This window comes from Saccopteryx leptura, chromosome 1, assembly GCF_036850995.1.
Source record: "Saccopteryx leptura isolate mSacLep1 chromosome 1, mSacLep1_pri_phased_curated, whole genome shotgun sequence".
Taxonomy (NCBI): Eukaryota; Metazoa; Chordata; class Mammalia; order Chiroptera; family Emballonuridae; genus Saccopteryx; species Saccopteryx leptura.
The window spans coordinates 352,747,077-352,772,435 of record NC_089503.1 but is presented as its reverse complement, the minus strand read 5'-3'; the positions used below and the strand labels follow the sequence as shown (position 1 = coordinate 352,772,435).

Sequence of the window (25,359 nt, the reverse complement as noted above, 5' to 3'; positions counted from 1 at the left end):
TCTAGTTCCTTAAGGTGTGATATCAGGTTGTTTACTTGATATGTCTTTTTTCTTGATATAAGCATGTAATGATATAAACTTACCTCTTATTACTGCTTTTGTTGCATCTCAAAACTTTTGATATGTCATATTGTCATTTTCATTTGTCTTTATTTATCTTTTGATTTTTGTGTTTATTTCTTTTCTGATGAAGTCATTTTTTAGAAGTATGTTGCTTAATTTCCACAATTTTGGGTTTTTTTTTACTTCAATTTTGGAGTTGAATTCTAATTTCAAAGTCTTATGGTCAGAAAATATGCTTGGTATAATTTCAGTCTTTCCGAATTTGTTGGTGTTAGTTTTGTGGCCCAGCATATGGTCTATTCTTGAGAAAGTTTCATGTACACTGGAGAAAAATGTATACTCTGATGTTTTGGAATGAAATGTCCTGTAAATCTCTATATGTCCATTTGGTCTAGTGTGTCATTTAAGACCAATATTTATTGATTGATTTTCTGTTTGGATGATTGATCTAAAGGTGTCCATGGTGTGTCAAGTTCTCCAAAAACAAGTAAAAAAAGAAAAACCACAGAATAAGTTCAAAAACCAAAAATAAAACACCTCAAAACAAACAAAACACCAACAAAAAAATAAGAATAAGAAATAAAACAATTAAAGGAAATGAAACTCAAAAGAGAAAATGAGTAAAAAGAATAAGAAGAAAAAATGAGAAAAGAAAGAAATTTTTTTTGGTTTTAAGAAATTATTATTTTTTTTTTACAGTAAGTGTTTCTGTATTATAATTTTTAGCTCTGTGAAATTCCTGGGCTTTCTTTTACTGAGATATTGCTGTCACAATGCTGTAGGTGGGGCCACAATTGTGTTGGTGGGTGGCGTGTGTTGTGAGGCTTTACAGATTTGGCTTTTTGGCTTAAGTTTTACATGTTTATGGCTCTAGCAGTGGTGATCTCAGGTCTCCAGGTGCTCCTCCCCATGTCTCAACAGACCTGGAGACTGGATGTGGAGCACCTCAGTTCTTCAGGGGAGAGAGTGGCTCTGGAGAGCTAGCTGTGGGGTTTGTCTCTGCCAATCTTCATACAGCAAGGTAAGGGAGGAGGGATCTGAGAGGCCGGGGGCTGCACTTTATCTTTCTCTGTCTCTGTCGGGTGCAGGCTGCAGGCAGACTGCGGGAAAACTGCCTGTGTCTTCGCACTCTGACTGCTTTGGTTTATCTCCCCTTTGGTTTATCTCCCCTCTGCCCCTCTTTCTCACTGCTCCTCCTGACAGAAGGAGATGTAGTCACTCCAGGGTTCCTTCACTGTACCCCTCAGACAAAACCCAAGCAGCCTGAGCTTTCCTTCTTCCCGTAGTCTAGCAGAGAAAAAAAAGAAAACCCAGTTACTCTGTGTTGGTCTTCCCTTCATAACTGACTGCGAATGTGTTTTATGTTCCGTCCCCCTCTCACTCTGTCCCACCTTTAGTACATTCAGTGCATAGATCTTTCAGGCACACCTGCAAGCCTAGCTGGGGTTCCTTCACTGCATTATAGTTGTTCAATTTGTTTGAGATTTCAAGGGGAAAGATCTGGAGCAGGGGTCCCCAAACTACAGCCCATGGGCCGCATGCAGCCCCCTGAGGCCATTTATCCAACCCCCATCGCACTTCCGGAAGGGGCATCTCTTTCATTGGTGGTCAGTGAGAGGAGCACATTGACCATCCCATTAGCCAAAAGCAGGCCCATAGTTTCTGCTGAAATACTGGTCAGTTTGTTGATTTAAATTTACTTGTTCTTTATTTTAAATATTGTATTTGTTCCCGTTTTGTTTCTTTACTTTAAAATAAGATATGTGCAGTGTGCATAGGGATTTGTTCATAGTTTTTTTTATAGTCTGGCCCTCCAATGGTCTGAGGGACAGTGAACTGGCCCCTGTGTAAAAAGTTTGGGGACCCCTGATCTGGAGTATCTCTCACTCCACCATTACTCTGACTTCATCCCCTACATATTCTTTATAATACCAAATACTTCAGATTGATTCTTATAAGCAAGACATTGTGTTTTTTTTGGGGGGGGGGTTGTGGGGTTTTTTTACAGAGACAGAGAGAGAGTCAGAGAAAGGGATAGATAGAGACAGACAGACAGGAACAGAGAGAGATGAGAAGCATCAATCACCAGTTTTTTGTTGCAACGCCTTAGTTGTTCATTGATTGCTTTCTCATATGTGCCTTGACTGTGGGCCTTCAGCAGACTGAGTAACCCCTTGCTAAAGCCTGCAACCTTGGGTCCAAGATGGTGAGCTTTGCTCAAACCAGATGAGCCTGTGCTCAATCTGGCGACCTCTGGGTCTTGAATCTGGGTCCTCCGCATTCCAGTCTGATGCTCTATCCACTGTGCCACCACCTTGTCAGGCACAAGACATTGTTAATGTGAGAGTTTTGTACCTCTTTGTCATGAATCACCTCAGTAATATCATTGAGGTTAAATCTAAGGCACATTTTTTCTGTTCTGTATTCTTGGTTCTATAAACATTTCACATGAAGGCAAGTATAAAGTACTTCCTCCATCCGAATAACATTTTTTCTCTCTTTTCACGTGTGTGTGTGTGTGTGTGTGTGTGTGTGTGTATTTGTGTGTGCGTAACAAGAAGCCTTGTGATTTTTATTTCTCTTGGTAATGTATTTCTGTGAGTTATATAAAATAGTATATATTTCTTAAGAATTCATTAAGTGGGAAGATAGAATTAAAATACTGTTAGATCAATAGTTCAGAATCTCATTTTCAAATATTCTTTATATTTCTGATGTATGGCATGGAGTTTCAGAAGCCATCTTGCATCACAATAATTTTTCATTTGAATTTTTATTTATTTTGTGGATTAACATCTGTAAATTATTAAGCTAAGTTTTTACACAGACCTGCTTTAGTTGGGATTAATATGGAACTGACTCCAGGGTACTTAGGGTATAATCCTGCATAGTGCATTCTCTAAAACAAGTTTATATGTATGTTAAATAAGTAACATTTTTCAGTAGAAATAATTGTCTTAAATTGTCTTATGTTCTTTTTATTATTGATTTGAAAGAGAGAGAGGAAAAAAGAGAGAGAGAGACATTGGCTTGTTGTTCACTCATTTATGTATTCCTTGGTTGATTCTTGTGCAATATGTGCCCTGACCAGGGATTGAACCTACCATCTTGGTGTATTGAGACAAAGCTTTAACCAACTGAGCTACTCAGGGAAGTCTTTTTTATGTTCTTTAAAAAAATATTAGTTAGGAAAAGCTAACCCCACCCTGCTTTTGGGTTATTTATATAGTTCCAGGGAAGTGTAATAATGCTTAATACTAAATTCAAAATGGGAATCTTGAAACATACATAACTGTATTACTTCTTAGTAACTTTAAAACTATGAAGAAATTAAGACAAGACATTTCTAGAAAATGTAAAGATGTACGGCGAACTGTCTCCTTTGCTCTCTGTTTAGTCAGAGAGGCTCCTTTCTGCCTCTTTCTGTTTAACTACCTTTTGGAATTTTTGTATTAATTGTAAATGTTATTGTTTTTCTACATGATTTTAAAGGAAATGTAAAGTTTTATCCCAAGGACACTTTAATATTTTTGTAGATAAAGATAATTCAGATCATGAACAATATTTTGCTTTTAATTAGTGTAATAAATACAATTTTTTTCCCCTTAAATGAGAAGTGGGGACGGAGGCAGAGAGACAAACTCCTGCCTGTGCCCTGACCAGGATCTACCCAGGAAGCCTTCTATGGGGTGCTGCTCTGGCCATCTGGGGTTGTTGCTTCATTGTTCAGCAACCTAGACAGTTTAGCTTCTGAGGCGAGGCCATGAAACCATCCTCAGTGCCTGGGGCCAACTTGTTCCAGTTGAGCCATGGCTGAAGGAGGGGAAGAGAGAGACAGAGAGAGAAAGAGGGAGAGAGAGAAAGATTAGGGAGAAGGGGAAGGGTGGAGAAGCAGCAGTCACTTATTTTGTGTGCCCCAACCAGGAAGCAAACACCGGACATCTGCATGCAAGGCCAATGCTCTACCATTGAGCAAACCAGCCAGGGCAATAAATACAAATTTAATGTCTACTTAGTTGATGTAAAATAGTCAATGTTTCATACCAGTTTTCTTAACAATAGCAGGTACTTGAATAATTCTATTTCTTCAATGTTCTTTCCTTTTAACATTGATGAGATGCCATAGGAACTTTACTTTTATTTATATCATTTGGCCTATGGTAAATTTGGTATATGTTGTTTCACTTAAAGTTGAAAAACCCATCAACAACATTGAGGACTTACTGCACATAGTATGGTTTCAAACCTGCTCATCACTGTCTTGTCAGCTAAAGAGGCACCTAATGAGGAAGGGCATTCCCTGTCCCCATCCAGGGTCTAGGCAGAGGGCAATCAGTATTACTGTGAATGGAAGTCATGACGCTGGGGCATTGCCCCTATGATATAATCTTTGATATGTCCATACACAATCCCCCAGGAATTGTGAAGGACCTTATTTATAACATAATGAGATGTGATACATTGAACATAATATAGCCATATTCGGAAATTGAAAATAGATACCACAAGTCCTTTATTTTGATATAGGTTAATGCAATGCATTGTTCATCTTGTTTAATATCTTAGTAAATGGGAATTCTCTGATATCGATTATAAGACAGTATGTAGATATTGTGCCTAACTACTCTTGTAAACCTAGTTCCTTTTATGATCTGAGGAAATGTAGAGGAATGAATTAAACTTTAACAATCTTGAACATTTTTTGGCCAATATCTCTGTTTTTGTTTTCCCCATAGTATTAATTCATTTGAGTTTCCTTCATCAGAGAGCAACAATTCTTAGCAGTTTATCTGCAGTATTTTCTGCATTAGCAATAGATTACTTTACTCCTCTTTTTCTTATTCTCATTTTACCCTTTGTCAAATTTTATGTCTATAGTTAGAATTTTTCTCTGATCCATCTGAATGTTTCAGTTGTATATTTTCTTCATTTTGCCAAATAAAGCTTTTACTCATTGTTTCTCATGTAACACATTTAGGATTTATTCATCCTTGTGTGATACTTTTGAGTAATTGTTGACTAATTTGTATTTGTGAAAATGATGGTCTAGTGTGGTAGTCAGGTTTTTCCTGGGGATGTTGTTTCTGAAGTACAAAGGAAAATGAAAGTGCGTTCAAAAGAATCGGCTGAGGCAGCAAGATGAACTTCCCACAAAGAAGCAGAGGTACCAGCGATACTTGAAGAGAGAGTTCATGGGGCTGCGGGCAGCTCTTAGCTCTGGTCTGCTAGGTGGCACTGCTATTATTCATTATTTCTATTATCATTATCTTCATCATTTTGTTTAAGTGTCACTAAGAGGACAGCCGATACATAGATTTTAAGTGGTCATACATCTTACAATTTATCAGTGGATATGTTTCTAAATCACTGTTCCAAAATAGCTCTCCTAGGGGGAACTGGATCAGCATTGTCACATATGAATAAACACAGCCCCAGATTTAGAGGGTAAGTGAATATATGTGTGGAAAATTATATTCAATAGCATAGAATAAGCTTGTGGTTAGTTTATTACTGATAAAACTAGAGAAGATATATACCTTGACCTTTTTTTGTGCCTACCTTTTATTGCTTGTTTGTTCCATAGGAATATATTTTAATATTGGCTTTAATAATGGATGTCTTTTGAAAAAGAAAAGCTATCCTCTAAATCCTTTGAGGCATTGAAATTTATGTACATAAATATTCATTTTATAGCTCTGTATGATATTTTTCTAATCAATCAACTACACATCTTAGCACATTTAGTAACATTTTAAATGAAATTTTATGGTTAGTTATTAAAAGTGATGGATATATGGTAAAAGGAAATCATGGGATTAGAATGTGAAGAACATACTCTATTCTGGTTACCCAGAGGTACTATGATTTCATATACTTGACTGTGACTTGTGCAAGGATATTTTTCACAAAAAAATTACAAGGATAAAAAAGAAGATGACAACCATTTTTTTTCCTTAAAAGCTATTTTAGTGTGATGAAAATAAATTATTTACAAATGCCATAGAAAATTTATATTGTTCTCTCTTCTTCAAATAGGTTATGTGGGTATGCAATTTATGTCGAAAGCAACAAGAAATCCTAACCAAATCTGGGGCGTGGTTCTTTGGAAGTGGTCCTCAGCAGCCCAGTCAGGATGGAACCCTAAGTGATACAGCTACAGGTGCTGGTTCGGAGGCACCCAGAGAAAAGAAAGCCCGGCTGCAAGAGAGATCACGGTCTCAGACTCCTCTGAGCACAGCAGCTGCCTCTGCCCAGGACATGGCTCCTCCCAGTGCACAACCAGACAGGAGCAAAGGGGCCGAGCCCTCACAGCAAGCCATGGGGCCAGATCAGAAACAGGCTGCCTCCAGATCTAGAAGTGAACCTCCAAGAGAGAGGTAATAGTTCCTTAATCCTGTCAGCAAAAGGAAAGGCAAGGTCTTATGTTGAGAGCAAACTTATTTTCCTTTTTTTTTTTTTAAATTAAGTGAGAGGCAGGGAGGCAGACAGACAGACTCCCACATGCGCTGCAACCAGGATCCACCTGGCAAGCCTCCTATGAGAGATGCGCTGCACATCTGGGGCCACTGCTCTGTTGCTTGGCAACTGAGCTATTTTAGCAACTGAAGCAAGGACATAGAGCCATCCTCAGCACCAGGGGCAAACTTGCTCAAACCAATTGAGCCATGGCTGTGGGAGGGGAAGAGAGAGAGAGAGAAGGAGGAGGTGGAGGGATGGAGAAGCAGATGGTTGCTTCTCCTGTGTGCCTTGACCAGGAATCGAACACTGGATTTCCACATGCTGAGCTGATGAGAGTAAACTCATTTTAAAAAAGTTAATGGTTATTAAGAAAAATGTGTGGCAGTGGTGCTTCTCAGGTCCCACGTGGAAGGTGGCCATGGGCATGGGGTGCTTTGTGAATCTCTAGAATGTGTGGTGCCTTTGGAGGCATTTGTTGAAAAGTTTTTCTGTCATAATATGCACAGATGTAAATAAGTCACCCATTTGGGCTACTAACTTCAAACCTTGAATTCAGCAAAGCTTTTAGACCACTTATTCATTTACAGATTTAGTCCTTTAATTAAAAGTGTTCCCTGAGAGATATGATGGGGGCACCGGACCCAATGAAGGTTGTGTGGGTAGATCAGCAAAGCCTTCTTAGAGGACATTTCCTTCACGCTGTGGGAACTGAGTAGGAATTAACGAGGCAAAGGTGGGATGGGTGTTCCATGTATATGCAGGGGCATGTGGCCTGAAGGAACAAGGATGGTGGGAAAACCTAGAGGATGCCTGCTGGCTAGAGTGTGGGTATCAGATGGGGGGAAGGGTGAGTTGGCGATGAGGTTATCTGGACCCAAGTCACATTGGGCCTTTGGTCAGGTTAAATTTTATAGACTTTATCCTAGACTTCATCCTAGAATAATGGACAGTCACTGAGGATTTTAAGCATGGGCTAACATGATCAGATAATTTATTTTATTTAATTAATTAATTCATTAAAACAATGTATATATGACCAGACAGGATGCTCTGCACTGAGAGACAATGTTAAGGAGCAGGTAGCCCTTTTCTTCGTGTGCTTGGTAGTTTGGAGAACTTGGCTATTGTTGAGAGTAGGTCTGGCTACTTTTGGCTCCAAGAAAGGCTTTTGCTCCCCTTTTCAAACAAAGCCCATAAATAAAAGCAAGGACTTCAGAGTTAAACAGGTCTGGATTCCAGTTCTGGCCCAACCACACTAGTAACAACCCATTTTACAGGGTTGTAGCAAGGATTAAATGAGAGCATGTGTTCAGAATCTGAACCATGGGAGGCATTCAATAAATGCAGCCATTATTCAAGTCATTGTAAATTTTCTATAAGCAAACACTATACCAGGAACCGAGGGTATAAAGATGATTTAGGACACAATCCCTTTACTCACAGATTCTAGGGAAGATACCACACAATATCCTAGGGAAGGCAGACAACTGAGCAATTAACTGTACCAGAGGGCTGATTTGATCAAAGCTAGAAAATACATATAGTGCTTTGAGAGCTGCAGGAAAGAGGAAGTGCCTTCTGAAGTAAGCTTAGTAGGATATCCAGGAGTTGTAAGGTAGATGCAGTAGGAGAGGACATTACAGGAGGAATGAGTGCATGTAAGTTACGTGGAAAGAAGACAGAAAGGACACCAGAGATAACTTGCAATTAATAGACAGGATTAATAGCTTTTGCTAACAAATTTATGTGTGAAAAATATATTGAACTTGTAGTTTGGGACTGGTAAGAAAAAATAGTATCTTTCAATAAGATAATATGGTGCTATAAAGTTTCTAAAGGGAAAATATGAGTCCTGTTCATGACATGTGGTGAAAAACTGAAAAAAAGATTAAAAATCAGGATCAGGAGAGGATTTTTTACCATTTAAATGAAATTTGAAGATGACTGATAGGGGCAAATGCCCTTTTGTTTATACAAATTACTAGTTGATTATATAAATACTTAAGAAAACAGCAAGGCCATTGAGAGTCTAGGAGAAGAAAGAGAGAGATAGGTGACAACTTCAGGGAGAGAAGCAAGTCTGAAAGAATGGCAGTCTGTTTTAAACTAAAGAACCGTCTATCATATTTCACACACATCAGGAGCTAGTGTAAATGGAACAATTAAAGGTAGAGGTGAGAAAAACAATCAGTAAAGCAAAGAATCAGAGACTGGAGAACTTCTTTCATTTCATAATACTCTGTGCTTTCATAAAGCATTTTCAAAGACAGTGTCTCCTTTAATCTCATATGAACTCAGCAAAGTAAGCATTCTTTCAGGAACAGAATTTCAGGAAAAATAAATAACTCTATATACACTTCTAAGCAGATCAGTGATGTCTTAATGAGCTACTAAATGTTGCAGTACAATCATTACTCTTATGAAAACTATATTTGATAATGATTAATATATATTAGACTCATTTTAATGCCACCCTTGCAGTATACCTTCTGATGAAAATACCTTTCACTTCAAGGGACCAGTATCATCTACAACAGAAATTTCCAAGTTTCCATTTTGCTTTCCTGTGCCATCTGAAATGCTTTATCCTTTCACCAGCTCCTTCTCAAACTGAGCCATAACATCTCTTAGCAATTAATAATTTGGTAACCCACAATTAAAAACTGCCCCACTTTTTCTCATTTTTTTGTACTTTTTTATTTCTATTTAGTACTTTTTTTTTCTTTTTTTTTTTGTATTTTTCTGAAGCTGGAAACAGGGAGGCAGTCAGACTCCCGCATGCGCCCAACCGGGATCCACCCGGCATGCCCACCAGGGGGCGATGCTCTGCCCCTCCAGGGCGTCACTCTGTCGCGACCAGAGCCACTCTAGCGCCTGAGGCAGAGGCTAAGGAGCCATCCCCAGCGCCCGGGCCATCTTTGCTCCAATGGAGCCTCTGCTCCAATGGGGGTGGAGAAGCAGATGGGCGCTTCTCCTGTGTGCCCTGGCCGGAAATCGAACCCGGGACTTCCGCACGCCACGCCGACGCTCTACCGCTGAGCCAACCGGCCAGGGCCAAAATTTCAGTTATAATAAAAGACTCTCAATAGCCAGTGTCCAAATATATATTAAGTATATTTTGTTTTGAATTAGTGTGCATATTATCTTTTGCCCCAACATTATTACCTATATTGGTTTCAGTTTTTTTAGATATTTATTCATTTTTAGAGAGAGAGAGAGAGAGAGAGAGAGAGAGAAGAGGGAGGAACAGGAAGCATCAACTCCCTTATGTGTATTGACTAGACAAGCCTAGGGTTCCTAATTGACCTCAGCGTTCCAGGTTGAGGCTTTATGCACTGTCCCACCACAGATCAGGCATTACCAATGTTAGTTTCATCTAAACCAACTTTAGTGTTTGATTCACAAGCAATGGTTAGCATAAAACTTTATTGAATTAATTTATTGATGGATTTTGATCTAATTTATAGAGGATTTTAAATGTGCAAACAATGTCTAAAGTTTCCGAACATATTGTAATGCGAAGGAGCCTTAATGTAGAAAGCTTAACAGATATACAAGTTTAAGACGGTTCCTTTTCATGTCACTTTTTAATTAGATATCGAATTGTAAGTAATTATTTGAAAGGATTCAAATCCAGAATACGAAATTCTGGTCTTCACATTAGGCTTTACACCTTGCTGTCTTTCCTGACGCCCCTTTGTATATCCCAGGAAGAAGACTGCGGGGCTCTCGGAGCAGAATGGCAAAGGAGCCCAGAAGGGCGAGCGGAGACGCGTGGCGAAGGGCTCGGTTCAGGCCGGGGAGGGGGCCGTGGACGAACGGGAGCGGAAAGAAAGGCGGGAAAGCCGGCGGCTGGAGAAAGGGCGTTCGCAGGACTACCCCGACGTGGCGGAAAAACGAGAGGATGGCAAAGCGGCGGACGACGAGAAGCAGAGGAGTGCGGCGGAGTACCAGGCCCGGTACCGCAGCGACCCGAACCTGGCGCGGTACCCGGTGAAGCCGCCGCCCGAGGAGCAGCAGATGCGCATGCACGCCCGGGTGTCCCGCGCGAGGCACGAGCGGCGCCACAGCGATGTGGCGCTCCCGCGCACCGAGGCGGCCGCCGCGCCGCCCGACAGCAGAGCCGCCAAGCGCGCGCCGGCCGCCGCCCGGGCCGCAGCGCCCGACGCGCCGCGCGCCTACCCGGCCGAGAGGACTGCGGACGCCAGGGCGCCGGGCGCCAAGCCGCTAACGAACCACAGCCCGCCGGCGCCCAGGCATGGGCCGGCCCTCGGCCCGGCCGCGGAGCCCCAAGCCCAGGAGCCCCTCAGGAAGCAGAGCCGCCTGGACCCCAGCTCGGCCGTCCTCATCCGGAAGGCCAAGCGCGAGAAGGTGGAGACCATGCTGCGGAACGACTCGCTGAGCTCCGACCAGTCCGAGTCCGTGCGGCCGTCTCCGCCGAAGCCGCACCGCTCCAAGAGGGGCGGCAAGAAACGGCAGATGTCGGTGAGCAGCTCGGAGGAGGAGGGCGTGTCGACGCCGGAGTACACCAGCTGCGAGGACGTGGAGCTGGAGAGCGAGAGCGTCAGCGAGAAAGGTGAGGGGCGGGGCGGCCGCGAGAGCGTCAGCGAGAAAGGTGAGGGGCGGGGCGGCCGCGAGAGCGTCAGCGAGAAAGGTGAGGGGCGGGGCGGCCGCGAGAGCGTCAGCGAGAAAGGTGAGGGGCGGGGCGGCCGCGAGAGCGTCAGCGAGAAAGGTGAGGGGCGGGGCGGCCGCGAGAGCGTCAGCGAGAAAGGTGAGGGGCGGGGCGGCCGCGAGAGCGTCAGCGAGAAAGGTGAGGGGCGGGGCGGGGCGGCCGCGAGAGCGTCAGCGAGAAAGGTGAGGGGCGGGGCGGCCGCGAGAGCGTCAGCGAGAAAGGTGAGGGGCGGGGCGGCCGCGAGGACGCGGGGGCTCGAGGTGCGTCTGCGTCTGCGCGGGTCGGGAGCGCGGCTGCGGGGCTCGGCGCTGCGTGTCCGCCCAGCCGGGGTTCTACGCTGGCTTTAGAAGTGTGGCTTGTAGTGTATAATGTGAAGACTATAATTGTCATTGTTCTTTGCCATGTTAGAAAGTTGATAAGAGAATATATCCTAAAAGTTCACATCACAAGGAAAAACAACTTTTTTTTTGTATTTATCTTGGATGTTAACTTGTAGTGGTGATAATCATTTCTATAGGTATGTTAAGTCTTTGTGCGGTATACATCAAATTTATACAGAGCTGGATGTCAATTATACCTAAATAAATGTGGAGAAAAATATCTTAACAGTGGAGGAGGGAAAGTATGGCTTGGAAAGCTCACAGCTTCTATGCCAGTGAATAGAAAGTTTTAGGTGGTGGTTGTTTGTTTTGGGTGGGATTTTTAAACAACCACAAATTCCAAATTGGTTTACAAGAGTTCTTAATGATTTTGGTGCCTGTCATTCTGGGACATTCAGTAGTGTCTTATGTTTTTAAGTTCTTTTGGGGTATTGTTTGGGAAAAATAGCTTTTTTTTTTAGAAAACTGAAATGATGCCTGATAAAGAGAAATGTACCTTTCTTAAAAACTTCAGTGATGTGATACTCCAGTCACAAAGGTAGTATTTTTCAATTTTCAAATGCCTTTTTCAAAATTTGTAAAGCAATTTCTTCACAAAGATTATATCATAGCCCGACCAGGCGGTGGCGCAGTGGATAGGGCGTCGGACTGGGACGGAGGGGACCCAGATTCGAAATTCCAAGGTTGCTGCCTGGAGCGCTGGATCACCACCTTGAGCCCAAGGTCGCTGGATTGAGCAAGGGATCATTCCCTCTGTGTGTCTTCCAGGTCAAGACACTTAAGAAAAAGCAATAAATGAATAACTAAGGTGCCGCAACGAAGAATTCATGCTTCTCATCTCTCTCCCTTTCTGTCTGCTTGTTCTTATCTGTCCCTCTCTCTGTCTCTGTAACAAAACACACATACACACACACACACACAATTATACCATAAAGATGCTATATATTGTGCTTTTGGGTACACTGTTTTTTTTTTTTTTTTTTTTTTTTTTTTTTTTTTTTTTTTTTAAATATTTTATTTATCGATTTTTTAGAGAGAGAGGAGTGAGAGAGAGAGAGAGAAGGAGGAGGAGCAGGAAGCATCAACTCCCATATGTGCCTTGACCAGGCAAGCCCAAGGTTTCGAACCGGCGACCTCAGTGTTCCAGGTCGACACTTTATATTGGGTACACTGTTTATGTTACCTATTACTTGCAAAAGATTTTGGAACATTGAGTGCTAGGCTGCCTTTTTTTTTTGTCGTCCTCAACCTTTTTTGGGCCACGGACCGGTTTAATGTCAGAAAATATTTTCACGGACCGGCTTTTAGGGTGGGACGGATAAATGCACAAAATAAAATTATGCAACCGGCATAAAAACTGATATTTTTAAATATAATTGTCGAACTTATGAGACAAGCGTCAAGAGTGAGTCTTAGATGGATGTAACAGGGAATTTGGTCATTATTAAAAAAAAAAAACATCGTTCAGACTTAAATATAAATAAAACAGAAATCATGTAAGTTATTTATTCTTTCTCTACGGACCAGTACCAAATGGCCCACGGATCAGTACTGGTCCGCAGCCCGGGGGTTGGGGACCACTGGTCTAAACCTTCACTCTACAATATCATAGCTGTATGTAGCTATGTTAATTTAAATTAATTAAAATTAAATAAGCTTAAAAGTAATTCAGTTCAGCCTGACCTGTGGTGGTGCAGTGGATAAAGCATCCACTTGAAACACTGAGGTCTCTGCTTCGAAATTTCCAGCTTACCTGGTCAAGGCACATATAGAAGTTGATGCTTCCTGCTCCTCCCCCCTTCTCTCTCTCTTTCTTGCTCTCTCTTCTGTGTCTAAAACTGAATAAATAAATAAATGAATAAAATCTAAAAAACTTATTAAAAAATTAATTCAGTTCCTTGTGCACAGTAACCACATTGCATGTGCTCGAGATCATCAGAGAAAGTTCCTTTAGATAACACTGCTTTAGAAAACACTTCAATATATTATTAAAATTTGCTTTGAATAGTCACATAGATTTAAACTGGCCACAGTACTAAATTTGATAGTGGACTCATCATTTGTGTTGTAGTGTTGGGGTTCCTATATGTTTCTAATTTTCTATTTTGGGATGACTGCTTACATAGTTTGGCTTGTTTTATAATTGCAAAATTATGTACCAAATATACATTTTATAAAAACATTACTTTTGCTTTCTCATCTTCTCTATCTCTAAACTAGAGACAGATGTTCTCTCCCTTTCTCTCTTTCTCTCTGTGTGTGTAAACATACATAGGTTTAATTAAATATGTGGTATAAAATGGAGGTTAAGTAACTTGTGCAGGGTCATAGGGTGCCTGCGATTATCATGGCTGGTTCACAAGATAGCCTTAAGTAGGCAGTGGTGGGATTTGGTATTAAAGACGATAATAGGTATTACAGATAATGGAATTTTTTTTTGACATAGGAAAATGTCTGTGTTACACTAATAAAAGTCATTCTTATAATGATATGTGTTTGAAAGGTAAGTAGTGTGCCCAGGTTTATGTGTACTGACTATGGGCTTTTTAAAAGTCAGATGCTGAGTAGACTCTTGATGACTTTTGTGTCTCTATATTGTTTTAGACATATATGTTCCCACTGAAGTAATAAAGTAAGTGTTAAGTAATGGACGTGCTCAATTGGTGTGCAGTTAACACTTGACAGATCTATCTATCTATCTAGATATAGATTATATATTATAAATTATGCATAATTTATATTTATAATAATATATATAATTATATATTTATAAAATATTTATGATTTTCCCATTCCTTAAAGAAAGGTCTGCATATTAGCCTTACTAAATATGTGCTATGAATCAGAAGAGCATAGAGTCAGACAGAATTGAATCTCAAAATTATTTATAGCCACAACATATTATGGAAGAATATATGATTAACTAACTGCATGGGTAATTGGAGGGATGGAGCTGGTGTAATGTGAGGACCATACCGTCTCTGCACATAGTATCTCCCTTCCTTGGGAATTATTATTCTGGGAACTTTGGTGACCACTCAGGATATATATGCCTCTGAAGTTGGGGTTAAATCTCTTCATCAGGGATCCCAAGGGCATCACATGTACCATTATCTGGTACAGATGCCCCATTTTCTTTTAACTTATAATTCATCTCCCTCATAAATGTTTGGAATTTACTCCAAAGGAGCTGTTCTAATCTAACATTTTTTTTTTTTTTACCAATTTCAACTGAACACTTACAAAATAAAATATTAGCTATAAAGAACATACTTTTTATTCTGTAATATCTATTATTTTATTACCAAACTCCACCATTGCCTAATATGATAACCTCTAGCACCCTTGACCCTGCACAAATTACTGAATTCCATAAGTCTCATAAAGTTGTGAGTGGTTTGAATGAGAGTATGCATATAAAAAATGATGCTAGAGCATTCTTCTCTTGATCTTGCCTGTGGCTCCTATACCGTACATATCTAATACCACCACAATGAATGTGAGATAATCATTCATACATATATAAAGAAAATATTTAAAAAGACATTTTTTTATCTTTTTGGAGCCAGTGAAGTGAGACGAGAAAGAATGATTTGGGAAGAGATTTCTTAGGAGAGAATAGATACTGTCTTGTGAGTTTCAGGGTCAAGACGCTAGTAGTATTCAATGTAATAAAACTGAAAGAGCAGTGGGAGACAGAAATTACAGTTGCATTTTTACTGTTTCCTGTGTATTTTCTTGTACAATTTATCAGTTTGCTATAAAAAAAATGCCATGGACCGGGTGACTACTAAACAATAGAAAGTTTTTTCACCATTCTGAAGGCTGGAAAGTCCAAGGTCATGGTCAAATTCTGTTGAAAGCCCTCTTCCTGGTTCCTGGTTCATAGCTGGCATCTTCATGATATTTCCTCACATGGTAGAAGGGCTAGGGGGCTCTGCGGGCTCTCATTTCTAAGAACACTAATTTCATTTATGAAGGCTCCACCCTCAAAATCCAAGCACCTACTAAAGGGCCCGCCTCTAATAATTTCAGCTTTAGGAGTTAGGATTTCAACCTATCAAATTTGGGGGGGGGGACACAAACATTCAGATTATAACACTGTCATAAGATAACTACTTAATATATAGTACTATTCATGTAATTTATATTGTTATGATGAGTGAGTTGTATATTTATTAGCAATTATGTATTTAGCATATTTAGTGGATAAAATGAAGTTTAAAAATAGAATATGCTATATGCTGTCTAGGAGCTGACAATGTTGAGAGAAATAAACAATAAAAATAATTGTATAATGAAGTACAATTCAGTAAATGCCTCAAAGGGATATGTCTTCAAGATACATTGGCCCTGGCCGGTCGGCTCAGTGGTAGAGCGTCGGCCTGGCGTGCTGGAGTCCTGGGTTCGATTCCCGGCCAGGGCACACAGGAGAAGTGCCCATCTGCTTCTCCACCCCTCCCCCTCTCCTTCCTCTCTCTCTCTCTTCCCCTCCCGCATCCAAGGCTCCATTGGAGCAAAGATGGCCCGGGTGCTGGGGATGGCTCTGTGGCCTTTGCCTCAGGCGCTAGAATGGCTCTGGATGCAACAGAGTGACGCCCCAGAGGGGCAGAACATTGCCCCCTGGTGGGCATGCTGGGTGGATCCCGGTCGGGCGCATGCGGGAGTCTGTCTGACTGCCTCCCTGTTTCCAGCTTCGGAAAAATGAAGAAAAAAAAAAAAAAAAAAGATACATTGATACAATTTTTCTGTGTCCAACCATTCAATCAAAAGATAAGCTGGACAAATGGCATCTGAAACACAGATGCGACATTTATTGAATCTAATCTTTTATGTATAGTGTAATTGAACTCTCACACATACAACACTCACATAGATGAAGAGTGAGCTCTATTTAGTGGGCTTATCTAAAAATTGAGGTCAACTATTATATGTTTTCAATGTGAATGCCATTCATACTACTTTTACTAGCTGGAAAAAATTGGGCATCTCTTGTCTCAAAGCTTATAAATATTAACTAATATAAATCTGTCTATACAGAAGAAAAACAGTGAACTAAAGCCTGCTTATAAGATAGCAGTTGAATTTTAAGTGATATGTGTCATATAATCCATTGGCAGCAAGTCTAGTGAAGTAATGAGGCCTAAGAATAAAGAAAAAGACAGGATGGTGCCAACGTGGATGAGAGAAAGAAATGCTGACAGTGTGAGAAGAAATATAAAAGCATTGCGGCTTGATCAGGGGAGAAAGTCACTTAAAAATCACAAGGAACTTAAGGACAAACCCTTAGACAAAACAAGTTGGCATTGGATAAGGAGATATCTGCTATTTTCAATCCTTTCCTTCTTGCTGAACTTGTGTAAACTGAGAAAATACAACACAAATTACATGGCTTTGAACTTTGAAAGAACTCCATGAGAGGCCTCTTAGGTCAACCTGTATAGCAAAGGCATGCATGGTTTGTAACTGTTACTATTGGGCAGTGTTTAGCAGTCCTCTTAGGAGCATGTGATCTGGATTACTGGTAAGAGATGATACCTGCATGGATATAAAAAAATGAGTGTTTGAAAGTAAGACTGAGAACACTTAATAACAGGTGTAAATTCTCCCCCAAAGACAAAGACGGTTTTCAGGGGACCAAGGTGTAGGTTGTAGGCAACATTGCAAGGGTAACTTGTTCGTGTAGTGGTCTATATTTTCCATTAGTCATTAAATTTAAAAAATTGAAAGTATTATTTTGGAGCACAAGAAGTATAATGCTTACTGTTCACACAGAACTTTTAATTCTGCCCAGAAGTTTTTATTTTGCTTCTGATTCTTGAGAGCAAACAATGCACATTATATCCTTTGATGGTTTCATTTCCTATAACCTGTTTTGTTTCAGGTTTGAGATTAAACATTTAGCTACCATTTATTTGTGTCTTAATCTATATATGATATTACATAAATATTGTATAATATACATTCTGTTAAACAAAATATCTAGACAAAGCTTCTAGAATCCAGACCTGCTGTGCTAGACTCTAGGTACAGTGATTAATAAATAACTATACACGTATGCATAGACTGATACATAGATAAAGAGGTAGTAATGGTTTGCCCTGGGATAGCTTTTGTTAACTATTGACTAGTCTCTTCTATTGGGGACTTTACAGACAGGATTCCCCAAGATAAAATCATGTTCTTTTGTAAGAATTTGGCTGCAGACATTTAAACCAATTGTGACCTTAAAACAATTACAACTTAAAACGGCTTCCTGAACATTTATTTATTTTTTTTTCCTATACGGCTCCATAAAGTGAAGAGAAAAGGAAGTGATCTATGAGCAGATGAGATGTTTTTAGAAGACGGAAATGGCCAATTGCCTGCTTTTGGTTCTAAGAACTTGCCAGGTGAACAAAAGGGTCCGGTGGAAGAGAAGTTCACCTGCCGTGAAGCACATAATCAGATAATGTGGAGCTGGAGGCGAGAAGGAGAGCCTTGGATTCGCAGATCCGTTCAGTGTTTTGTGACAGAAAAATGCAACACCTTCGTCGCTCTTTCACCACACTCACCCTCTCTTTACCCTCTTACACACAGAAAAAGTAGCCAAACACAATTTCTAGACAAAAGTCAAGAGGAAATACAGTAAACTGTTTTAGAAAACTCAGAGAGATTGGAGTAGGTACTTTTCATATGGGGCCTCCCACCCTAATCAGCTTACTGCTGAGCTCCACACCTTACTCATCCTAACATGAAGGCTAGCGGCTCACAAGTTGCATTCATTCACAGCTGTTAGAGACAGTTCAGTGTCTACTACGCAGCCTAGCTAAAAAAGACTGACAGGGAAGCTCTCAAATCCATCCTGTACTCAATCTTAAATTGAATGAACAGCAAAGGCTACAAAATGTGAAGAATTCCACCAGAATGAACTAAAAAAGATCTAGATAAACAAGTAGACACATGGACTGTAGAAGTAAGAGAATTCAAAAGCAGAAATATGCTTTAAAAACAAAACAAAATGCTAACTCTTGGTCAAGTTTATATACTCTGAATTGCCTAACGCTATTTTCAGGGCACCTTTCTTATCCTAACACACAGATATTCTTTGTAAAATATTTTTGGAATTATTAAGGTTAATAATCAAGCTTAAAGGAAAGCTTTGGATACCACAACCTGTAGCACTGAAGAGCTTGGACAGAGATACTTGGACAAAATGCAAAACTGTATCACTAGACTCAAGATCACAAACTTGCTTGCAGGTATGAGTTAATTCTCCTAACCAGGAAGTAAAATACCTGAGACATTAAAAAGAAAGCTGATATTAAGTCTGTAAACGCCTTTGTGTCCAGAAGGCAACCATGAAACTAATCTATAAGGAGCCTGTACAATACTGGAGATGCCCAAAAGATGAGTTCAGAGATCAAAATTATGAAGCATAAAAGAATTCCAGCACCCTTAAATGTGCCAGGAAAAAGGTAAAAATACATAAGCTTTTAGAAATTATAAAATAAACCAAGTCATATACAAAACTGTAAGACTTAAACTGCTTTTATACTTATCAGCAGTGGATTCTAGACTACCACTGATCAATGCCTTCAAAGTTCAGAGCAAAACCATTTTAAAACTATAATTCTCTGCTCATGTAACTCCAAGTTCTCAGAAATCCTGCTTTGCAATTCTCCTTGAGAAAATTTATTTAAAGATGTATGCACCCAGGAAAACTGAAAGTATTAATAATAAGAAAGTGGAACAAATAAAAAGAGGCAGTGTTGCTAACCCAGGAATTCGATGCAAAGAAATCCCTGAATGACCAATGTGTGCAGAAAACACCCTGTCCAAGTTAAAACAAAGGTCATTTCTAGGAGGCAGCAAAAGAATATATTAAGAATGCCATGGATTCTAAGAAATATCTAATGACTAAGTTATAAGATGTTATTAACCTGATAAAGAAAGGCTATCTTTTTTTCCCCCACCACTTAAAAGGAACAAATATTGAGAGGAAAATAAAAAACTGTTAAGGAAAATCATGGTTCAAATACGAGGCAAAGAAAAATGTGATGTTATTTTATCAATTGATACAGTCCAGGTGACTGTTAACTTAAATACATTTTCTTCTAGGTGAACAGGAATGCAGATAAATCTCAAAAAGAAAATTTAACCTCTTTACATTATTGGTTTTTACTTGGGTCTGGAGCAGGCTTCCCCAAACTACAGCCCCCCCCCCCCCCGTCCACATGTGGCCCCCTGAGGCCATTTAGCTGCACCCCCCCCCTACTTCCGGAAGGGGCACCTCTTTTATTGGTGGTCAGTGAGAGGAGCACTGTATGTGGCGGCCCTCCAAAAGTCTGAGGGACAGTGAACTGGCCCCCTGTGTAAAAAGTTTGGGGACCCCAGTAATATAATACATGTAATACTGTTGTGAATGCCACTTACTGGTTTTCAAGTTTTAGAAAAACACCTTTCCATATTGAACACTTAAATTTGTTTACATAATTAAATGTAAATATTTTGTCTATGTCAGAATAAATGCAAACTGCCTTATATGGGGCTAAAAGGATTGGGTGACTGGGGGAGTCCAGCTGAGCCAGTGACCTCTTGCTCAAGCCAGTGACCTTAGGTTTAAGTCAATGACCTTGAGCTTCAAGCCAGCAAACTTTGGACTCAAGCCGGTAACCGTGGGGTTACTGTTTGTGATCCCATGCTCAAGCCGGTGACCCTGTGCTCAAGCTGGTGAGCCCACACTCAAGGCAGATGAGACCGCTTTCAAGCCGACAACATTGGGGTTTTGAACCTGGGTACTCAGCATCCCAGGTCCCTGCTCTATCCACTGTGCCATCCCCTGGTCAGATATTCTTCTTTAATTGGTTTTAACCACAGATAATATCTTAATATTAGAAACCAATGGATGACATCTCAAATAAACCACTCAATGTAAAAAGGTAAATTATATAAAAATTTGAGTGTTATCCATTAGAAGAACTAAGAAAATAAATATTAACAGATGAAGTTGGGAAGGGGTTAAGCAAAGAGAAATTGCTTATAGGCATAGAGGCTTATAGGCATGGGGCTCCCAGGAGGGAAATGGAGCAGGGCAAGGGGAAGCAGGGGGGGGGGGAGTTGATGGAGGGAGACTTGACTTGGGGAGGTGAGCACACAATGCAATATACACACAGATGATGTATTATAGAATTGTACACCTGAAACCTGTATAATTTTATTAACACGTCACCCCAATAAATTCAGTAAAAAATTAAAATATAAAATAAAATTGTAAGATAAAAAAAACAAATAGGTTGGGAAGTAGAATTGATAGTGTTGGAAAAAGGGACATGAAGGGAAGTAAATTACTGGATTTACATCTGAAGCTTTCATTTTTGTTTTCATCACGTGCATATATTAATTTATACCTATTAAAATAATAATTATTGTACAAAAAATTGCTATTTCACATCCCCTTTATTAAGTTGCGGGTAACCAGTTTTGGTGTCTTCTGAGGCCTTTTATAATTGTCATTTTAGATATTTGGATATCATCATGGTGAAAAAGCTGGCGTTTTTAGAGTTACAATTTCTGCCTCAAAACAGAGATGGCTTCATATGGAACAGTAATAGCATTGACTTCTCTTTTACCTTTTATACATTAACCTTTCATCGAGTTACTGCTGTATGAGAGGCACTTACCCCAGCCTCGGATATAGATTGATTTAAACATAGTCCCTGCCCTTAGTAGCTCTCTCAGAAGGGCCCATTCAATTTCTTTTGTCCTTTTCCCTTTTACGTATTTTTGACTTGGTCCGTTTCACATAGAGGCTGAAGATCAAACTTTTACAGAACTCTCCCTCTGGTTCTTAACTTTTAACCAATGATTTTTCTCGTTTCTTTACCTTACCCTCTTAACTGTGAAGAGGAATGCGATTGCTGGGTTAGAAGGTGGGCAGGTGTACATTTATTACAAATGCACAACAGGTTTCCCTGGCTTGATTTTCTTCAGTGTTACAAAAGACAGAAGTGAGAATAGGCGTAAAAGAGGAGACAGTTTTGTATCCCTTTGAAACTACTGAAACAGGCATGATTTAGGGTGTTAGCTGCTTCAGTTTAAATGCTGAGAGCTAACTTCTTCATACAGTGGATATGGAATGGACATTAGCTGTTTTAATCATCTGTGTAATTTAAATCTTAGGAAGATATTGAGAAGACACTAATAATTGTGTGTGTATGTCTGTGTGTTTCTGTGGTCTGAGCTTACATGCCAAGTCCTGATTTCCAAAAATACTAAGAAAATTTTGGATATCATCATGGTGAAAAGCTGGCATTTTTAGAGTTACTATTTCTGCCTAATACATAAACAACTGAAAAATCTCCTTGATTCAAAAATAGGTATTATGACTAAAAAGTTCTATAAAAAGAGAAGAAATTAAGTCTGTAAATCTAACGTGATTATACCCAATAATATTTTTCTCAAATTAATCCATATTTAGAAATATTAGTCATTTAGTTACATCAGAAAGAGATTCCTTTTTTTTTTTTTTGAATCAGGAAAAATTAATTAAAATCTGGGCTGCATTTTCAAAAATAATCCTGTGATTTTACATGTAATATATGTTGACATTTTTAATATAGAATGTATTAGAAGATTCATAACTGAAGGTCATTGTAAGGGGAAAGTTGTGCCTCAAAGTGCATTGAGAAAAATACTTACTATTGAAGATCTCAGTGCCACCTATTTTATCTCTGTAAGTTGTTCTTCAGTAGCTTTTTAAAATGCAGAATCATACTGCAGTGTTTTTGACCCATTTTATCCTGTGAATGAAAAGGTTGTTCTTTCAGTTCAATTTAAAGAAAAACAAAATCTGAAACCTTGGAAAGACTTCAGAAGCAAATCTCCTTTCACACACTATTGAACAGAGAAGAGACATGGTGGGTGTTCATTTCTACCCCATCCTTGCCCCTGAAGCCATTTTCTCTTTGCTGCTGAAAGAGTTCAGGACTGGTCTGCCCCCTGCTCCAACCAGACCCTCAGAGGACAAGTATTTAGTCAGTCCTGCTACCTGTTCTGTCTGCAGTCTAGGCCCAATCTTAGCAGGTTGGCTTCCAATATTTATCTAAGTATATGCCTGAGAACAAACCCTAGATTTGTGCTTCATTTTGGTTATTAGATCTGTGTCCCTGGATCCTTGTTACTGAGTGCAATTCTGTCATTTAATTCCCTCCGGAATTAAAAATTGCCTTGCCCTTACCAATCCCCATTCATGAATTAGAAACTGGATCCCTACATAATGACTTCCCTGATGCCAACAACTGTATTGGAAATCCAGGTATTACTTTCTGTATTCTTCTTCATGTATTGTGAGGCATATCTCATTCTCACTGCTGTTCTGAACTTAATGGTTATTGCCAGTAGACATCTTCTTTGAATGTCTTGTTCTACCTGCCGAGCTGAACTTCTGCAGTTGGGTCTTTTTAAATGCACCTGTTCCATATCAAAGGGCAAATCTACTTTTAATTCCAGTAAACTCTTCTAAGCTGGGTGTGTACAAGATGAGAGAGCAGTTGTATTCTAGGGCTGCCCTAACAAGGTACCACAGTCTGGGTGGCCTAAACAACAGAAACTTATTTGTCATAGTTCTGGAGGCTAGATCTCTACCATCAAAGAGCTGGCAGGGCTGGTTTTCTCTGAGTGGTGCATTCAGGCTCTCTCTGGCTTGTAGATGTCCGTCTTCTCCCTGAATCTTCAGATTGCCTTTCTTTGTTAAAATTTATTTCTCTCATAAGGATACCAGTTATATCGGATTCGGGATCATTCTAATGACCTCATTTTGATTTAATTATCACTTTAAAGATTCTCTCTCCAAATATGGATACATTTGGAAGTACTTGGAATGAGGAGTTCAACATATAAATTTGGAGGGGGACACAAGTCAGTTCATAAAGATAGTATTCATAAGAAGAAAGATACCACAGCCTTTATGTGTTTGTATACATACATGATAAATACTAATGTTTGGCATTTATCTCCATGGTTTTTTATCTATGAGAAACATAAAATCATCAGGAATATTATGAAATAGTTACTTTATGAAGAGGATTAATATACAAGATCATGAAGACACAGTTTGAATCACAACCAGCAACTGAACACATTGGACATGTTTCTTAACCTTTGGTAGCTTCAAGTTTCATTGTTTTAGGAACTGGGATTAATAACTGTACATATCCCAAAAGTTAGTTGTAAAAATTAAATGAGATAATGTGCCATGGTGCTGTATACCTTGTTCCTGATACACAGCAAGTGCTCAATATAGATATTTATTTCTATGATACCGAATAGGAAGTACAGGTAATATGAGGTCATATGTACATGTCATAAAGACTAGGAGGAAACTGAAATGCCAAGATTTCATTTTGGATCTCAGGTGGAATTGGGCAGGAAGAATCAGTGTGGCATTCTAGCCAGAGAGGCTAGCGTGAACAGTGAAATGTGCTAGAGACACACACTGTTTGGGGAACATCAAGCTTGTGGGCCTGTGAGATAAGAAAGAGCCCAGGAGCTGCTGATCTGGAGAACCTTTTGGTTGCTGTTGTTATTTTATTGATTTTTGTGTTTACATAGGTTCTAGTGTCCATCCGAATGCACCCCCCCACCCCCGTGACCCCCTCAACATCCCCTTTGCCCCCTCCTCCTAACGCCCTCCCCGCTTCCCTCCAGGATTTGCTGTCCTGCTCTCTATAACGCTGTATTATGTGTATATAACTTCACCAATCTCTTTCCCTTCCCTGATCCTATCCTATCACCCCCCTTTCCCTCTGTCCGCTTTCCCTCTGGCCCTTGGATCACGCCTCTGTTTCTGTTCTGCTCCTCAGCTCACCTTGTTCATTGGATTCCTTAAATGAGTGAGGTCATATGATATTTTTCTTTCTCTGCTCCCAGTTCTGCTAAGAACTGGGTTCCATTGGACAACAGAATGACAGGGATGGATTGGTTATATCAGTGGTCCTCATCCTTAGGTGTACTTTGGAATTCCCTGGGGAGTGTTCAAAGATTATGTGTAGCTCCAAAAGGGATTCTGATTCATCTGTGTGGATATCTTTATTTAGGATCTCTTTCGGTAATTCCAATGTATAGTCGAAGTTATGAACTACAAAGCTTGATAGTCTTCAAGGACTTTTCCAAATCTCAGCCTTTATAAATTATGAAGTGTTGAATCTTCCATGAGAATTTTTATGCTACTTCATCATCTGAGTTTCCCATAAAAAATGTTGCTTATTTATATGGGGGCGGGGTATTTGACTAGAAAAATCATCCAAAAATGATTCAATTCTATGATGCAAAATGACTCAGCCTTCGTTTTGGGGACAGAATAAAGAGTTACGTATATCCACGCATATTTTAGAATTTTGTCCCAGGTACTTTGAATTAATTTTCTGACTGAGTAGCAGGTGTGAATTCTGCATGGGATGACTATAGTGCAGAATTGGGGTGCCCACATGTTGAAGAGGGGGTTTGAGGAAAAGAATAATGACCTTGCAAATGCTTGAAACAGTAACTGGAAAGTATTGAGACCATCAATGAGAAAGTAATTCTCAGAGTCTAGAATATTATACAAATGTGTGTAATAATTGCTGTCCTAACACTTGATCATTCCAGTTGGGTTAGTGGTAAAATCCTTACAGACTGAGTCATGTCATAGAAAATTAAATCCAAAACCTCAGGCAAGCCCTCAGTCCTCTCCTAACATTCACAGACTCACCTCCTTCAACACTTTGCTTTTCCTGACTGATTAGTATTTATATGCTGCCCTTCTTG

General features: G+C 39.9%; 1 protein-coding gene across 37 annotated transcripts in view; it reads left to right on the top strand.

The window, feature by feature from the left end:
- The window catches only part of RIMS1 (regulating synaptic membrane exocytosis 1), a 469,012-nt gene that overhangs the window by 251,986 nt on the left and 191,667 nt on the right, over nucleotides 1-25,359 (top strand). For 36 of the 37 annotated variants that reach the window (XM_066359079.1, XM_066359077.1, XM_066359044.1 and 33 more), the window contains 2 exons: nucleotides 6,100-6,440; nucleotides 10,233-11,098. In XM_066359079.1, the coding sequence (XP_066215176.1) occupies nucleotides 6,100-6,440; nucleotides 10,233-11,098 (1,207 nt within the window). Of the gene's footprint in view, nucleotides 1-6,099; nucleotides 6,441-10,232; nucleotides 11,099-11,402; nucleotides 11,416-25,359 lie in introns of those variants that run through there. The other variant, XM_066359070.1, reaches the window with a different exon arrangement.